Below are 16938 nucleotides of genomic sequence, written 5' to 3' on the forward strand. Positions count from 1 at the left end.
GAATTCATATTTTTAATGGGATAATATTTGTTGTCTTTGCATTTACTATTTTGAGGGCTTATGCTTTAGAAAACCTGATCATAGGTCCTAATTGCTCAGTTTCTACACATCAAACTGGTTCTTTAGTCTATAAAACCAGGATCACTACTGCTTATAAATTATATGTTTGGCTTTAAGTGATGTCGCCAAGAAAAAACACCTTCGTCTACGACTCTATGAATTGATAATAAGAAGGGATATTTGCTCTAAAGCAGTGTTCCCCAACTCCAGTCCTCAGGGACCGCAACAGGTCATGTTTTCAGGATTTCCTCAGTGTTGCACAGGTGATGTAATTATTGTCAGTGCCTCAGACATTGCCACAGGTGTTCTCCCTATAGAATATCCTGAAAACATGACCTGTTGGTGGTCCCTGAGGACTAGAGTTGGGGACCCCTGCTCTAAAGGTCCCCATACTCATTAGACTAAAGTTGATGCAAATGGACTGTTCTAGACAAGATGATTGTTCACCTAAGAAAATGTAACAATGAACAATCATTTCAGCTCAGTGATGACATCACCTGGAAAGTCATCAGGCACCTTTGAATTTTTTCCCCGATAGTTGGACAAAAGCTCTTTTGAGCAATCTTTCTTTGAAAGAATGTTTCCAGAAAGATCTTTGTACTATTGGCTATTGAACATGTATGGCCAGTTTGAATACCTGTGATTGCTAATGTGGACTAAAATGTATATGGCCGCATCTGTTTACCAGATGATCGTTCATTCAAAACTTGTTCAGCTATGAACCTACTTCTGTCTAATGTGTATGGCAACCTTTACTCAGTGCTCTGTGGAAGTCTTGTTTCCTCTTCTTGGCTGAAGAGCAATCAGATAATCAAAAGCAGTTGAGCAGAGAAGCCACGTCAGTTACACTCTGCAGATGTTCTTGCTAGAAAACAGCAGAAATGTTCTTATGCAGTACAATACAGTATCTTGGAAACATTTTCATGGATTCTAACCCTTTTTACTACATGTTTCAGTTTGGAGAGCTATATTGGAAATGCCGACATTTTTATAAGCCTAGAATGGTGTTCTGGAGATGTTACACGGCATCACATAGTTTGAACTTAATTGAAGCAATGAACTGTTCAACTAAAGATGTTTAGTAATGTCAGCAGTTATAATGTATGTATCTGACTGTCAATAAATCATTAGTTGCCTTTGTTTGTTGAGATATACAAATTCTGTTGGTCTGGACAACATGTATGTTTATGCTGGTATATCCAAAGACAGATGACAGAAAAACCAGTAGGTCAGAATCCTGAAATTCTTGGCTGGCTCAATGAGAATCCTTTACAAGGCAAGTGGGATTTGATGGATATGTAAGTCTCCCATAGAACAAATATTAAGAAGTTTAATGTTTTGCTCATATAAATTATCGCAGCTAGTTAGAAGTGAGTGCAATTTTTACTGCCTATTTCAATCTCCTATTATCCTGCAGTGTTGATCCAGAGGAAGGTAATTTTCCAAATTTCAGGGAAAAATTCCTTCCCGGCTTCAAATCTGGCAATCAGAATAAATCCCTGGATCACCGACCCTTCTGAAGTAATTTTGAAGGCCATAGCTATAAGGATAGCATTTATATACAGTTAGCCCATTGTAATGGTGCAGTGCAAAGGGGGCCTGTAGAGGGCCAGAAACAGGACTCCTAGTGCGAGGGTTAACCAAGGGGTGGAGCAGGAACCAGATAAAAGCCGGTTCCTGCCAAAGACAAGAGGAAGAGAGACAGCTCAGTGGAGCTGGGAGGGCTGCTAGCCCAGGGTCTGGTGCAGACCAAGAAGACCAGAGGTTGACAGGGTGACACCCCTAACCTCAACACCTGAGAGAGGACCAGCGCAGCACAGGAAGGTGTTGCAGGCTGGTGACCTGAAAGGCAAGAGTCCAACAGGGGACGCCCCTGGACTCCCAACCAAGTTGGGGTGCTTATGGACATGATGTGATCTGATATGCTGTGCTGTGCTGTGGAATAAATGCTGGCAGGAGCCAGACAAACAGATACGTTAGTCCTGAGCCGTGTTTACCCATGTGGTGCGCCATTTCTGGTATGAGAGGTCAGCGATCCCGAGGCAAGAGTACCCCCCTTGTTACAACATCCATATAATAAAGTGCTCAGTATGTCTTCATCTGGGCTGGATGACATGGCAGTGTAAAGAAATATAGTAGTTTTGGCTACTATTACAGCATAAAAGGCTTGTGCACCATACTGTAAAGCCATTATTCTATGCAATTACAAAAGTTTCTTAACCCATTAAGGACAAAGCCAAATTTGGCTTTAAGGTCATATTTATATTTGCTTTTGGGCCATTCTTCATGATTCCATCAAAGTTTTTGTCACTTTTTATGGCAAAAATAGCTAACCACATAGTGCTATTCTTGGAGCCAAGCTGGAAAAAAAAGATAAAACCGACATGCTACATTGTGCAGATATGACTGAATATCAGAGAAATACATCTATTGACATCTAGTGGAATGAGGCTTGCCTTGGGGAAGTGTGCTTGTTCAAGTACAATTCTGTGGCTTATCACTATGTAAATGTGAATGGTCAGCCAGCTGCCGCCAGATCACTTGACTGGGATGGTGATAATACTGCAGTATAAAGCATAACCAAGGAGTTAAAAACTGTGTGTAATGGTGCCGCTAATACCAATTTGGAGTCCAAAAAAGTGATAAAGATAAACTTTAATGCAATGTGACTTCCAATCAATTAGATAAATTATGAAGAATCAAAAGCATATAAATACAATAATGTATGGAAAATATTGGTTAGTAGTGACGTCACCAGGGTCAATAATACTCAAGTGTTGGAGTAAATAGTAGAAAGCTAAAAGTTGATACACCAGTAAGATTTTGCTGTTTTTTTTAATTGTTTTCTATTTGTCTCCTTTAATACTGGTGGGAGTTGTTATTGGTGTGTGTTTTGCTGTGGGAGTCCACCTGATGGCAATTAGGGAGGATTTTTATTTCCTTGCTTTGGTTCTGTGCTGTTCAATTTTTGCAGTCCCCTTCTGCTGGTGTAGGTGAACATTGCTGGATTAGGGTTCTGTGATTCTCCAAGCAACTCCTAAAATAAGTACTGTGGTTTACTTTGTGCAGTTTGTTTATGTGCACAGTGGTATTTATTTGTTATAGGTTGCAAGGTTAGTGAGTGGCCTAGAAACAATGTCTTACTTATTTACTTCTACTTTTGGGACATGAAGCTAGCATTTCCATTTCCATTTAACCTGCTGGCTTGACACACCCTGACCTTGATCACCTTGGGCTACATTCCTGTTCCATCTGCACACCTACTGTTAAATCGATGACCTAATTTACGGTAGTATCTTTTTGCTATGAAAAAAACTGGGAAAATAATAAAGAAATATTTTCTTCTTTTGTTCCAACAAAACAAGAGTTTACTTGGAATTGAAAAATTGGTTGCCTATCCTTAGGCTGAATTGAAAAAGAAAGTGAAGAATAAGGAAAAAGAGACTGGAATGGTGTGAATCTAAACATATGGCCAGCATGTTGGATTGGTTCATAAATCATTTCTGAAATATTAGTATGTGTTGAAAGCAGATTGAAATATGTTTTTGTTTAAAGAGCAACAGAGGTTTATTTTTTGGAAGGAGCAATCCTTTCCTAATGATTTGATATGAGCTGATATCATATCGGACAGACCATAGAATCATGGAATGGTAGAGTTAGAAGGGACCTCCTGGGTCATCGGTCCAACCCCCTGCTCAGTGCAGGTTTTACTAAATCATCCCAACACAGATATTTGTCCAGCCTTTGTTTGAACACTTACATTGAAGGAGAACTCACCACCTTCCATGGCAACCTGTTCCACTCATTGATCACCCTCACTGTCAGAAAGTTTTTTCTAATGTCTAATTTGTGTCTCCTCCCTTTCAGTTTCATCCCATTGCTTCTAGTCTTTCCTTGTACAAATGAGAATAGGGCTGATCCCTCTGCACTGTGAGAACCCTTCAGATATTTGTAGACCTACTAAGTCTCCTCTCAGACTTTTTTTTGTAAGCTAAACCTTCCCATATCCTTTAACCGGTCTTCATAGGACATGATTTGCAGACCGCTCACCATCTGGGTAACTCTTCTGTGCTGTTAAGTTGCATTAAATGATCACCGATCTGCTATTAAAATATGTGGTCAGCAGTTACAAGGAAATTAGAAAATGTTTGATTACTCCCACCCCGCAGATAGCGCTCCTCTCTATGCTACCTGGTTCAGTGTCGGCTATCAAAAATGACCTGCTACGTTTCTTTTTAACAGCCGCACACTCAGTTATACCTAGATATTGGAGTCCCAACAACAGTGGAGTGGATACAGGAGGTCAATCAACTGATGACTTTGGAGGAGTTGGTGGCAGAGGAGAAAGATAGTCGGGAGAAGTTTATATGTTTTTGGAGACCTTGGATGCACTTCCAGAAATCTCCAGAATTTAAGAGACTGATTGAAAACCCGCAGACAGCAGAATAGTATTGATCCTTCTTTATCTTTTTATATGTCAAACAAAAAATAATAACTTTGCATGGGTATAGACACATTTTTTTCTTCCATATATCATTATACTATATACTTTCCCACTGATGTGTGTATGGTATGTTGTGAGGGTTTCTCCCCCTCCCCCCCCCTTAAAAAAAAAAAAATCTTCCTTCCCCTCTTAGAACAATATAATTCTGGTAGCTGTACTAAGAGCTGTGATTCACAGAAAAACTTAAAAATAGGGCTTAGATAAATGCAATTGTTGGGTCATGTGATAGACAGTTATACTAATTAAGGGCTATTAGCATAATTAGGAATTTTGAGCAATAATCGTGTCTAAATGGGCCTTTAGGTAGTTTAATGAAAGATATATGCAATGATGATGATTGAAAATGTTTATTTACGGTAATGTAAAACTAAAAAGCTTCAATAAAAACTGATTAAGCATAAAATATGTGGTCAGAAAATGATGGTCAAATGAAAGACAACAAATGCAAGATGAGAGACAACAGAAAAACAAAATTTGGTGAAACTAGTGTAGCTAAACATTATTGGGAAGCTCATCATAAAATGTTGGATCTAAAGTGGATAATATCAAGAGAAGTTAGTGGGTTGGATTGTTAATTGAGAAGAAAGATTCCTTTAAAAGGAAGTATTCTGGATTCATAGTTCAGAAACTTTATGCCCTAAAGGGTTAAATGAAGTGTGTTAATGCTTTTCATTGCAACGTAGCAGGATTCTGCCTGTATAGTTTTGTAACATCTTTTTGAGTAGTAATTATAGGATAAAAATATTCGGTTTCCTCTATATGATGTTTTTAACAGATGATAAGGATGTCATGTGATCATACAATGTATTTATTGGTGGTGAGTAGAGATGAGCGAACACGTTCGGCTCCGCCCCTTTTTCGCCCGAACACCGAACTTTGCGAACACTTCAGTGTTCGGGCGAAAAAGTTCGGGGGCCGCCGTGGCAGCGCGGGGGGGTGCGGCGGGGAGTGGGGGGGAGAGGGAGAGAGAGAGGGCTCCCCCCTGTTCCCCGCTACTGCCGCCCGCGCCGCCGCGCATCTCCCCGCCCCCCGGCGGCACCCGGACACTTACGCGCGAACACTGCAGTGTTCGGCAAAGCCGGTGTCCGGGTGCGGATGTGTCCGTAACGGACACGTTCGCTCATCCCTAGTGGTGAGTGTACATTATGCATGAGCCTAAAGTAGGGGAATGACCCCCAAAATGTTGCTATCATTGATGCGAGTGACATACCATGTTTCCTCTACAGCTTCCATGGACTACCTGAGCTTATAGACATTTTTATTGGGTGATGATACCTCTGTATAAGTCTAAATTTCGTCGTGAATACAGTTAATCGTTTGCAAGTTAATATGGACTTTGGTGTCTATTTTATTTATTGAATGATCAAATATTACAAAAGTTTCATGTGCTTGGGATGTATATGTATGTAGTTATGTAATTCTTACTTACCTCTACCCGTTCCAGTGCGCCTCCTATAGTCAGCCATGTTAATAAGCAGCCTGATCTCTCTTCATACACCATGGTTTCCATCTATTCCCAACAGCAACTCAGCTGCTCTGAACGTGGTTGATGTCAACCCTGTGTTCTAGATATTGTAACCATACCCGCAGATAGGTTTGCCTGGATTTGCATTTGTAGTAGTCTGAATCTCTCTAGTCATATCTCTGACCATGACCTTGGTATTTGTCTCTTGGATTCTGGTTATTATCTGCTCCTTCAGATATTGTTATATGACACTTATCATCCTTCTACTGCTGTTCACCTCTTATCCAAGATCTGACTATATTTCCATTTCATCTGCTTGCTTAACACACCCTGACCTTGATGACCTTGGGCTACATTCCAGTTCCATCTGCACACCTGCAGTTAAATCATGAAAATGAGGAAGCTTGGGTTGACACTCCAGTATGATTGTTGTAAGTTAATTCTGCTCATGGAAATAGGTTCACCCAGTTATCCTACAGAGGTTAAACAAGCCTCTAATAATATGCATAGAGCTTACCGAAATTGCAAGTTAAATTGAGACAATGAGGGGAATTCATGAACCAAGCTGCATATAAAAGTCGCAATTTTGACACAAGTGCCCAAAATTGCAAGTTTTTGTAGGCTTACATTGGCCTCATCATTTTTAAAAAAAGTGAGTTGGGCTTAGCATTAGGGGGCTAGGCTGCTCGTGGCCCATAATATTTACTTTAATTTCTGCCAGAAACTGGCATAACGTATAGCTAAAATCTACGCCAGCTCGCAGCTGGCGTAGATATTAGATTGCGTGCACCGGCAGCCCGATGAATATGACAAATGTATTAAAGTGGCTTAAACCATATTTCACACTTCACTGCAGCCTAAACTTTACTTAAACCTGAGTAAATATGCCCCAGTGTGCTAAATTGGGTGGAAAATGTATTCGTGGATAAGACAGTGGCATATGGTAAACCAGTTAATGGAACAAAATGTGGCATTTTGGAAATACCCAGATTACTGTGCTAGTTGAAGAATTTGGTAAGTCAGTAATAAAGTCCATAGATATCCATGTCCACGGTGTAGAAAACGGGTGGAGTAAACCAACAAGTTGTTGGTACGAACCTTTGTTTTGGGCATAAGTGGAGCAGGACGCTACAAAACCTTTAACATCCTGGGTAAAAGCCACCAGTAATGTTGAGAAATAAAGTCTAACATTTTACATATTCCGGGATGACCAGAAAGCCAAGAAGAATGTCTGCAAGATAATATCCATTTTCACAAATGCCGAGGAACTGCCAACAAAAATTAAAACATTAAATGTGAGAACTCAGCCAGCTTATCCCCAGTATTAATCATTATAATCGTTCTCACATACAGTTGTAGATAGATAGGTCCTATATAAAAATATGTGGCTAATAAAATTGTCTCTTCGGATCCAACTTGATTTTGGATAGCAAACAAACAGGACCTTTGCGTTGATGTTGAGAATGCATCATTTTAATACTACCGTATCTAGGATTATAAAATAAACAGCATTATGGTGAGAAAAAATAAAGGCAAATAGCTGTGGGCAACTGATTTACTAATTACACGTTCCCAGATTGCTGATTCTACCATCCCCGCTTGTTGGAGTTCAGTGTTGACAACACTGCCTTTTAGTACAATATGTGGTTAACCAGTTTACAGACAATGCCAAATCTCCAAAAGACAATAAAGTAATCCAAATATACTTTAAACCATTGGAGCCAGAGATAATTTTCCAGGCAAATAAGACTTGTTGAGATTAAGTCTCCTGGGAAAGTGACTTTTCACTCTATTGAGAAAAATATTATGGTCGCATTGTTCGGGCTTTAAGTTGGAAAGAGCTTGAAAAGCTTACTAAAAAGTCATTAGGACACTAACATTTATTTTTTCAACAAATTAAATATTTAATTGCTTTTATTATAAACTCTGCTAGATTTAAAGGGATAGTCTGGAAATAAAAAAATTAATTGAAATGTGCTCAGAGATGTAAAGAAACATAAAAAACTCAGACTCACCTTGTGGATCCCCTGCAGCTCCCTTTTTGACTGTGGCAGCTCTCCGCTGCAGTTGTATGGCTCCAGTGAGGTTGTGCTGTTACAGGGACATGTGACAGCTGTAGCCAATAGCTAGGCTGTATGTAACTCAGAATCAGCTGGTAATTAGCTGCAGAGGTTGAATGTCACCATTACTGGACATCATCGCTGGAGCCAGACGTAGAGTGCAGCTGACAACTGGGCACCATCAGAATAGCAGCTGTTGGGGATTGGGAGAGGCGAGTATGACTTTTTCTTTGTTTTTACATAGCGCTGAGCAGATTTTAATTTAATCTTTTCTCCCCAGACTACTCTGTTAAAGCTGTAAACCAAAGTAGATTTTCTTTCAAAATGTGTTTATTAGGGTTTTCTTGTTAAACATAGAACAGTTGAGTCTTAACATGCTTGTATCACAGAATATGGCAGGTAACATATCTATACAGCATATCCAATTAACATTGCTGAGAGGAGGAGGCTGCCTGTCCTACAGTTGTCTTTCAGTCGAGTTTTAATCGCTCTGGACAGGATACGGCTCTCTGTATATCTATGTAGTTACTTATGCGTTGGAGAGCACGCAGGCTGGTCTTGAAGTATAGCCTTGCAGTGGAACCTCATGTAAATATACACATGGGCCTATTTTGTAACAAACTTGCATAAACTACTAACTGAAAATGTATAACATGCTAAGGCCGCCTGCAGACGGGCGGGTCGGATCCGGGATGCGAGAATTCTCGCTGCGGGACTCGACCCCAGCGCCTGCAGGAAGGAGCGCGTACTCACCCGCGCCCGGCGGCCCTGGTTCTTTCATGTGCCGGCTGCCGGGCAGCCGGCGCATGCGCAGACCGGAACCGGCGTCTGGGTGAGTGACATTTCTGTGCGAGGCTCTGCGAGCCTCGCACAGAAATAGGACATGCCGCGGTTTGTTTGCCGCGCGGCCAAACCGCGGCCGTCTGCATAGGAGTGCGTATTGTAATGCACTCCTATGCAGGCTTTCAGTGGCGGAAATCCCGCGGATAATCCCGCCGCAGGATTTCCGCCCATGTGCAGGCGGCCTAAGACTGAGATAAGAAAAGAAAATTAGAAAGAGATAGAGAGATAGAAAGATGTAGGGTAAGTACGGAAGGGGGGTGGGGGGTGGGAGAGGTAACTCTTGACCAGTTTGGTAGGTCAGGGCCTCGCTCACCATATACACGTCATCTCCTCAAGACCTCCTCTCAAACTGAGCCATCTGCCAGCCATCTAGTGAAGGACGGTGTTCCCTTGAAAGCAATCCAGGTGGCCCATACGTCATTTGTATTTGGCGACTCCGGGGTCAGGTCCAAATCAGAGCTCCTAAGTTCCTCCATATATTTGATTAGGTCCAGGGCCTCCACCCATGAAGCTCTCGAGATCGCACCCCTCTGTTTCCACCTTTGGGGAATAAGTTGCCGCGTAGCCATGATAAAGTGCCTTAATAGGCCCTTTTTAGTGTGAGAGATGGGGCCTGGCAACATAGAAAGGAGGGCGATCTCTGGAGTTAGCCTCAGAACCAAAGTAGATTTTTAACTTGAAACCAACTACCAAATAAATCTGTTAAAATTCATAATCCGTCTCAATTGGACATTACTGATAGAAGGAGATAGTTTAAAACTTGGAATTTAACTGTCATTTTAAACTACTGACATGTCATAGAGACATGTCAGAAGTTTTATTTAGTTGGGGTACTGCTGCTGAGACCCCCACCAATTGCTGAAGCAAAGTGACAGAAATGCTTGTCTGAGCATTCTCTACTCACTAGCTGAAGGAGGGGCTTATGGCAGCTTTTAGTGGTCTATGGTAATCACTCATTCATCCATCTATTCAACAAGTGTCTGCATGAATACAGTAAATCAAACAGAAGCTTATGTTATTATAGTTTTCAGATCACTATTGTTTCAATAATCAGAAACTATATCCTCGCTATGTACTTTTTGAGTAGTTATGAACTTCATATTTACAATTCATGTTTGACAAACTATGAACTATATGATTGCGCTATGGGTTCTTCCCAGAGATCATGGTTTCTTCTGTGCGATCTAGCATAGCTTGACTCATAGAAATAACAATCCAGAGACATGATTTACTATGAACTGCTAAAGTAATTTTGTTTTCATATTTTTTCACAGTTGCTGGGTGATTATGACAAGGTTAAAGCCATATCAGAGGGATCCAACTGCAAGTGCAAGTGTGTTGTAAAGCCATTAAACAGAGACTCGTGTGAAAGGTCTAGGGATGGTTATTCTCAGCCAGACGACTTCTACACTGTGGAGACTATAACATCAGGTCCAGACTGCAAGTGTGCGTGTGTCGCCCCACCATCTGCCTTAAATCCGTGTGAGGGAGATTTTCGGCTAAAAAAGCTTAGAGAAACTGAGAAAAATGGCTTCAAGGTATTTCCCCTGTTTTTTACTCATGCACATTATCCATGGACTTGCCTTGTTCTGGTTAATAATGAAACTTGTATTGTTCAGTAACAGACACCTTAAAAAGTGAAGATTCTGTATTTTGTTTTTTTAGTCTATAGAAAAGTAGAGAATATCTAGAAGATCTGCAACATCCTGAAAACTTTTCAAAATGGACAGAACGGGATTTGGAATGGGCTTGTCATATATACTGAATATATATATATATATATATATATATATATATATATATACACTGTATATATCTTGTTTTTGAGCAGATTGTTCACTTCATATGAGGAATAGAATATGTGATCAAGGAGTACATATTCCCCTTCTCCGATTAGTGGCACAGCTGCATAATCAGTTATCAGTGTTGTGTACACTATGTAATCGTTATTCAGAACCAAGGAACATCGTACTTCTTATTTCATTGGCATGTGGACTAAACTCGTTTTCACAGGGAGGGAAGATAACTTGGTTTTTAACAGGGGATTTCATTGGCACAATTACTCTTTCTCCCATTTGATAGAGCAGCCTGCAAAGCATCTGTGGATGTAACTCATTTTCAGCACTTTTGGAATGAACTTATTTTTGGAAGAGCCTCTTTATATTTTATTATAGATCATTTTTCTTTCTTTTCATTCAAAAAAGGTTGATTTCAGCAGATTAGCAGAGCATTTGGACTCAAAATTATAGCTGTGGACATCAATCTAACTTATGTAATAGTGTTTATAAATAAACTTCTTCGTAAGTATTGAAGTGCTTATATAGGCCTCCTGCACACGGGCGGAAATTCCACAGTGGGATTTCCTGCAGAATTTCCGCCCGTGCCCGCTGCCATAGGATTCCATTAGATCATGCAATCCTGTGCACACAGCAGCGATTTGACCGAGTGAAAACTCACGCGATTAACAAATTGCGGTATGTCCTATTTCTGTGCGAGCATCGCAGAGGCCTGCACAGAAATGTCATTGCTGACACGCCGGCTCTGCTCCGCGTACGTGCCAGCTGGGCAGCAGCCAGCACATAGCAGAGCAGAGAGGACGCCGGGAGGAGGTGAGCTGCAGTAGTCACTGCAGGGGCACTGCTCGCATTCCACTGCGAGAATTCTCACAGCGGAATCTGACCCGGCCGTCTGCAGGAGGCCTTAGGATTTAAATGTTGATCTATCCTTAGGCCTCCCTCACACAGGCATTTTTGTACAGTGTTTAGCGCTGTGTTTTCAGCGCTGCGCTAAACGCTGTACAACACTGTGATTCATTTCAATAGGGCTGCTCACACAAGCGTCAAAAAGGAGCATTTTCAACACTGCACTTTAAAAAGCAATGTATGTGCTATTTTTGGCCATTTTCAGCTGTGCGTCACCCATTGAAATGAATGGGCAATGGTTTCAACGCTACTGAAAACGCGGGACACAACTGGGTAGCGCATTTTTGGCAGCGTTAAATGCACTCTGATTTTCAGAGGTGGGGTGGGAGTGGGCTTGAAATGCAAACCCTACCCCAAAAATCAACCCTAGCTGCACTAGATGAAAAAAAAAAAGCAATACTCACCTAGCAGGCGCCATCCGGGTCCTTCCCGCTTCTCTCCAGAGCTCTGGGCAGGCTTCCCTGCACTTGTGAGTACCGACAGAGCATGTCTTAGTGTTAACGGGGATTGAAATCTCTGCCTGCAGCAAGAGACTGCTCTGATTGGTTCATCAACCGCTGGCTCTGATTGGATGAGCCAGCGGTTGATGAACCAATCAGAGCAGTCTCTTGCTGCAGGCAGAGATTTCAATCCCCGTTAACACTAAGACATTTTTGGCAGCGTTAAATGCACTCTGATTTTCAGAGGTGGGGTGGGAGTGGGCTTGAAATGCAAACCCTACCCCAAAAATCAACCCTAGCTGCACTAGATGAAAAAAAAAAAGCAATACTCACCTAGCAGGCGCCATCCGGGTCCTTCCCGCTTCTCTCCAGAGCTCTGGGCAGGCTTCCCTGCACTTGTGAGTACCGACAGAGCATGTCTTAGTGTTAACGGGGATTGAAATCTCTGCCTGCAGCAAGAGACTGCTCTGATTGGTTCATCAACCGCTGGCTCATCCAATCAGAGCCAGCGCTTGATGAACCAATCAACGCATTTGTAATAATTGCTACTATAAAATTATTGTGACATTTATCCTATTTGGTGAATGCCATAAAAAAAAAAAGAAAAACAATGCCAATATTGCTGATTTAGATCATCCTACTTCACAAAAAAATGAAACAAAAAGTGATCAAAAAGTCATATGCATGACGCCCATGTGAAATTAGCCTTAAGCTAACTTCACACGGGTGAGGGCGATATCGGGCCATGAATCATGGCCAAGAATTGCCCTTGCTATTTATGTGAAAGCCCTATGGATGCGAGGTGTTTTCATGTGAAAACAGCCTCGCATCACTTCAGGGATGTAGGGAATCCCCTGCCGCGGCTGTCACAGCCGTAGTGGAGGATCACGGGGTTCTCCCGTTGCTTTCAATGGGGTTGGCGGTGCTGCCGCCAGCTCCATTGACAACACTGAGGCTGCAATGCAAGATCACGCAGGCAGATAGAACATGCTGGAATTTTTTTTCACATGGCACTGTATCTCGCACAACTTTGTAGCAACACAAAATCCCAATATCAGGATATAGAGGGAGCCCCCTCTCTCTGGCAGATCATTTAAATGCAAGTATGATAGGAGCATCTAAATGGTTTAATGGCTGGTATCTGTGTACTCTGTGATACAGCCAGGTGTCAGCTGTTACAGACAGCCTGTATTATCTGCATATGGCGCAGGCAGGGCTCCCAAGCCCACTGTATATACTGACACTTGACTGTAGAATGTTAGGAAGGGGTAGGGTTGTCTAGGATTTGAAAAACATATCTGTTTTCTTCCAAAAAATAGTGCCACACCTGTCCATTGGTTGTGTCTAGTGTTGCAGCTCAATTTCATTGAAGTTAATAGGACTAAGCTGCAATACCACATATGTCCACTAGATAGGTGTGGTGCTCTTTTTGGAGGAAAACAGGCATGGTTTATAATCCTGGACAAACCCCTTAAATCAACGGAAAAAGTTTATTGTACATATGGAAGATGCCTGTAAAAATATCAGTGTGATCTTCCTATGAACGTTACTATTATATGAACTTTGTATTTCTTCTCTCATTGTTGGGTTGAAAATGCATAAATGGTGCAGTAGGTTCGGTATTGATGTGCTAATTTTATTATTCTGTGTTTTTCTACTACAGCTCACAAATATTATAGAAATGCTGGAAGGGGCTTTCTATGGGCTGGATTTACTAAAGCTGCATGCTGTCACCACAAAAATTGTTGGCCGAGTTGAGAAACTCGAAGAGGTAAGTTTACATCTTAAAGGAGACACGCATGGCATGATTACCATTCCCCAGGTGAGATTGCAGATAGTTGGTTTTAGGAATCACATAAAGGAGGGAAGAATCAGCTATAAAGTTGCTGTGAGTCTATAAAGTACGAAAAGGTTTGTGCATTACTGATGTGCCTAGTTATTACTAGAATCATTCCTTTAACTATATACATTGTATAAAATGCTTTGGTAGAATCAAATAGCTAATGTACTACTAAGTTTAAAAAAGACAGGGAACATGGATTGTGTGAGTAGTTGTAAGTTGTGGCATTTCCCACTAATGTCCTCCAATTCTCCTGCTCAGGGGCATTATTTTGGGCAGGATTTATACTTTTCCAGCAACCTGACAATCTATACTCCTGTGAATTATTTATCAATGCCCTCAAATTTGAGCAACAGCAGCAGGGCACGGCGTAAAAAAGAAGATGGCAGAGATCTACAAGATTGTGTTGAGACTGGCAGTATCTTAAAGGGGTTGTCTCGCGAAAGCAAGTGGGGTTAAGCACTTCTGTATGGCCATATTAATGCACTTTGTAATATACATCGTGCATTAAATATGAGCCATACAGAAGTTATTCACTTACCTTCCCTGCGCTGGCGTCCCCGTCTCCATGGCTCCGTCTAACTTCAGCGTCTAATCGCCCGATTAGACGCACTTGCGCAGAAGGGTCTTCTGCCTTCGGGTCTGTCCAGCAGCAGCGGCGTTCTGGCTCCGCCCCCTTGTACGCGTCATCGCGTAGCTCCGCAACGGCACACGTGACGGGGCGGAGCTACGCGATGACGCGTACAAGGGGGCGGAGCCAGAACGCCGCTCGTGCCAGACCGAGCCGAAGGCAGAAGACCCTTCTGAGCAAGCGCGTCTAATCGGGCGATTAGACGCTGAAGTTAGACGGAGCCATGGAGACGGGGACGCCAGCGCAGGGAAGGTGAGTGAATAACTTCTGTATGGCTCATATTTAATGCACGATGTATATTACAAAGTGCATTAATATGGCCATACAGAAGTGCTTAACCCCACTTGCTTTCGCGAGACAACCCCTTTAACTCACTCAGCACAGACTGTAAATGAGGGCTTGTTCACATGAGCGCTGTGGGTGCGCAGTATAGCCATGCACAGAAAACACTTCTATAGGGACTAATAGGTTCCTATAGAAGCGTTCATATGAAAGAGTGTTAGATGCGCTAAATTCGCATACCTAACACAGATAGGACATGCGACTGGAAGGTCACATCTAAGCTCTGCGGTGCGTGCAAAAATAGGACCTGACCTATCTTTGGTGCATGCTTTCCATAGACTCCTATGGGAGCTGGAAAACATGCACCATGCACCTCTGATTCTGTGAACGGGCTACTTCCAGTAGCTGGAATAACCCGCTTACGTGATCTTCAGTGTAGTATAGCCATGATCTTTGCACGCGGCTATACTGCACACCCACAACGCTCGTGTGAACGAGCCCTGAAGAAAAGGAGCACAGTACACGCTGCGGCTGCCACAGTATTCACAGTTGCCTCCTTGCAATCCAGAGAAGGGGGCAGAAGATATGGGTACTGCGGAATTCAGTGGCGGGGATAAGCATCTTCAGTGGCCCTCTGACAGCCTAATGAGCTAATGATGGGTCCAGCAAATACTTTTCGCTTGAATATTCTGTTGATACCCTTCCCCTCTGAGCCAACAGCGGCTGTTGTTTTCCTGGCAGTAAGGGAGCATTCACGTAGCGTTATGGTACACGCTATGTGGCTCCGCTAGGGGGTCCATGACAGCTGCTGTAAACAGCGCCATTATGGAATCCCCAAACAGAAAGAAAAGGAACTATTTACTTCTATTGTGAAACAGATACCTCTTTAGTGTCAGTTTTACTAGAATTCCGTTTGTTTTCGCTTTGTTTGGAGTATAAAATAGCGCAGTCAACCGCGCTACTCCAAATAAAAACAAACAGAAACCTTGTAAAACGGACAAAAAATAGGTGTCTATTTTACAATATTGTGTAACCCTCTGTGGCTTTTTCTCAGGGTGGACACCCACTGCCGTTATATTCTCTCTTGCGCTGTGAGAGCAAGTGAAAACACTCGCCTCGCAGCGCAAGAAAAAGGCTGGAAAAACGCTAGAATATCGCTGGTGTTTTCAATGGGGCGGGAGCAGCGCTTGCCCCATTGAAAACATAGGGAGAATACCGCAGACTTCTGCCATAGCTGTGACAGCTGTGGCAGGAGTTTCCTTCATCCCCCCGGGGTCTGCGGGGATGAAGGAACTGTCTGCCACACCTGTGGCAAAAGTGCAGCATGCTATCCTATTGCTTTCAATGGGGTCGGTGCTGCTGCAGGCCCCATTGAGAGCAGGGGTTTATGGCAACCCCCGCAGTATGATTTTCGGGGAAGGGCTTGAAATATAAGCCCTTCCCTGAAAATCATCATTAGCTGGCTAAAAAATCGGGGGAAAAAATTTACTCACCTCTTCGCCGCTCAGATGCGTCCGCCAGCTGGCTCCCCTGCACTGCTGACCAACACTTTCAGCACGCGGAGATTTAAAAATCCGCACCTCCTGAAAGGGCTGTGCTGATTGGCTGAGCGCTCAGCCAATTACAGCCAGCGCTTAGCTATTCATGAATGGCTTGAATAGCTAAGCGCTGGCTGTAATTGGCCAAGAGCTCAACCAATCAGCACAGCCCTTTCAGGAGGCAGGGATTTTTAAATCCCTGCCCGCTGAAAGTGCTGGACAGCAATGCAGGGGAGCTGGCCGGAGGATGCATCTGAGCGGCGAAAAGGGGAGTACATTTTTTTTTTTTAAGCCAGCTAAAAAAAGATACCTCCTGCCATAGCTGTCATGTGACAGCCTCCAGGGGTTTCACATCAAAGGAATCCCCTGCTGCGGCTGTCACAGCCGCAGCAGAAGATAGTGATCCACTCCCATTGCTTTCAATGGGGCGGCAGTAGCGCCGGCCCCATTGAAAGCAATGGGCACGGAGCTTTGGTCACACGGATTTTGAACATCCATGGAGTGCATTTATCTGACTGAGCCCTCATACTGTTGTCTGAAACTGGCCACATAGAGAAGAAATATAGCTGTTGG

At 42.8% G+C, this 16938-nt stretch overlaps 1 protein-coding gene across 1 annotated transcript in view; it reads left to right on the forward strand.

Moving 5' to 3' along the window:
* Nucleotides 1-16938, forward strand: part of OLFML2B (olfactomedin like 2B) — a 138851-nt gene that overhangs the window by 48947 nt on the left and 72966 nt on the right. The window contains exons 2-3 of the mRNA XM_066597069.1: nucleotides 10207-10470; nucleotides 13738-13845. Of these exons, the coding sequence (XP_066453166.1) occupies nucleotides 10207-10470; nucleotides 13738-13845 (372 nt within the window). The remainder of the gene's footprint in view (nucleotides 1-10206; nucleotides 10471-13737; nucleotides 13846-16938) is intronic.

The sequence above is a fragment of the Eleutherodactylus coqui genome, chromosome 3, assembly GCF_035609145.1.
Source record: "Eleutherodactylus coqui strain aEleCoq1 chromosome 3, aEleCoq1.hap1, whole genome shotgun sequence".
Taxonomy (NCBI): Eukaryota; Metazoa; Chordata; class Amphibia; order Anura; family Eleutherodactylidae; genus Eleutherodactylus; species Eleutherodactylus coqui.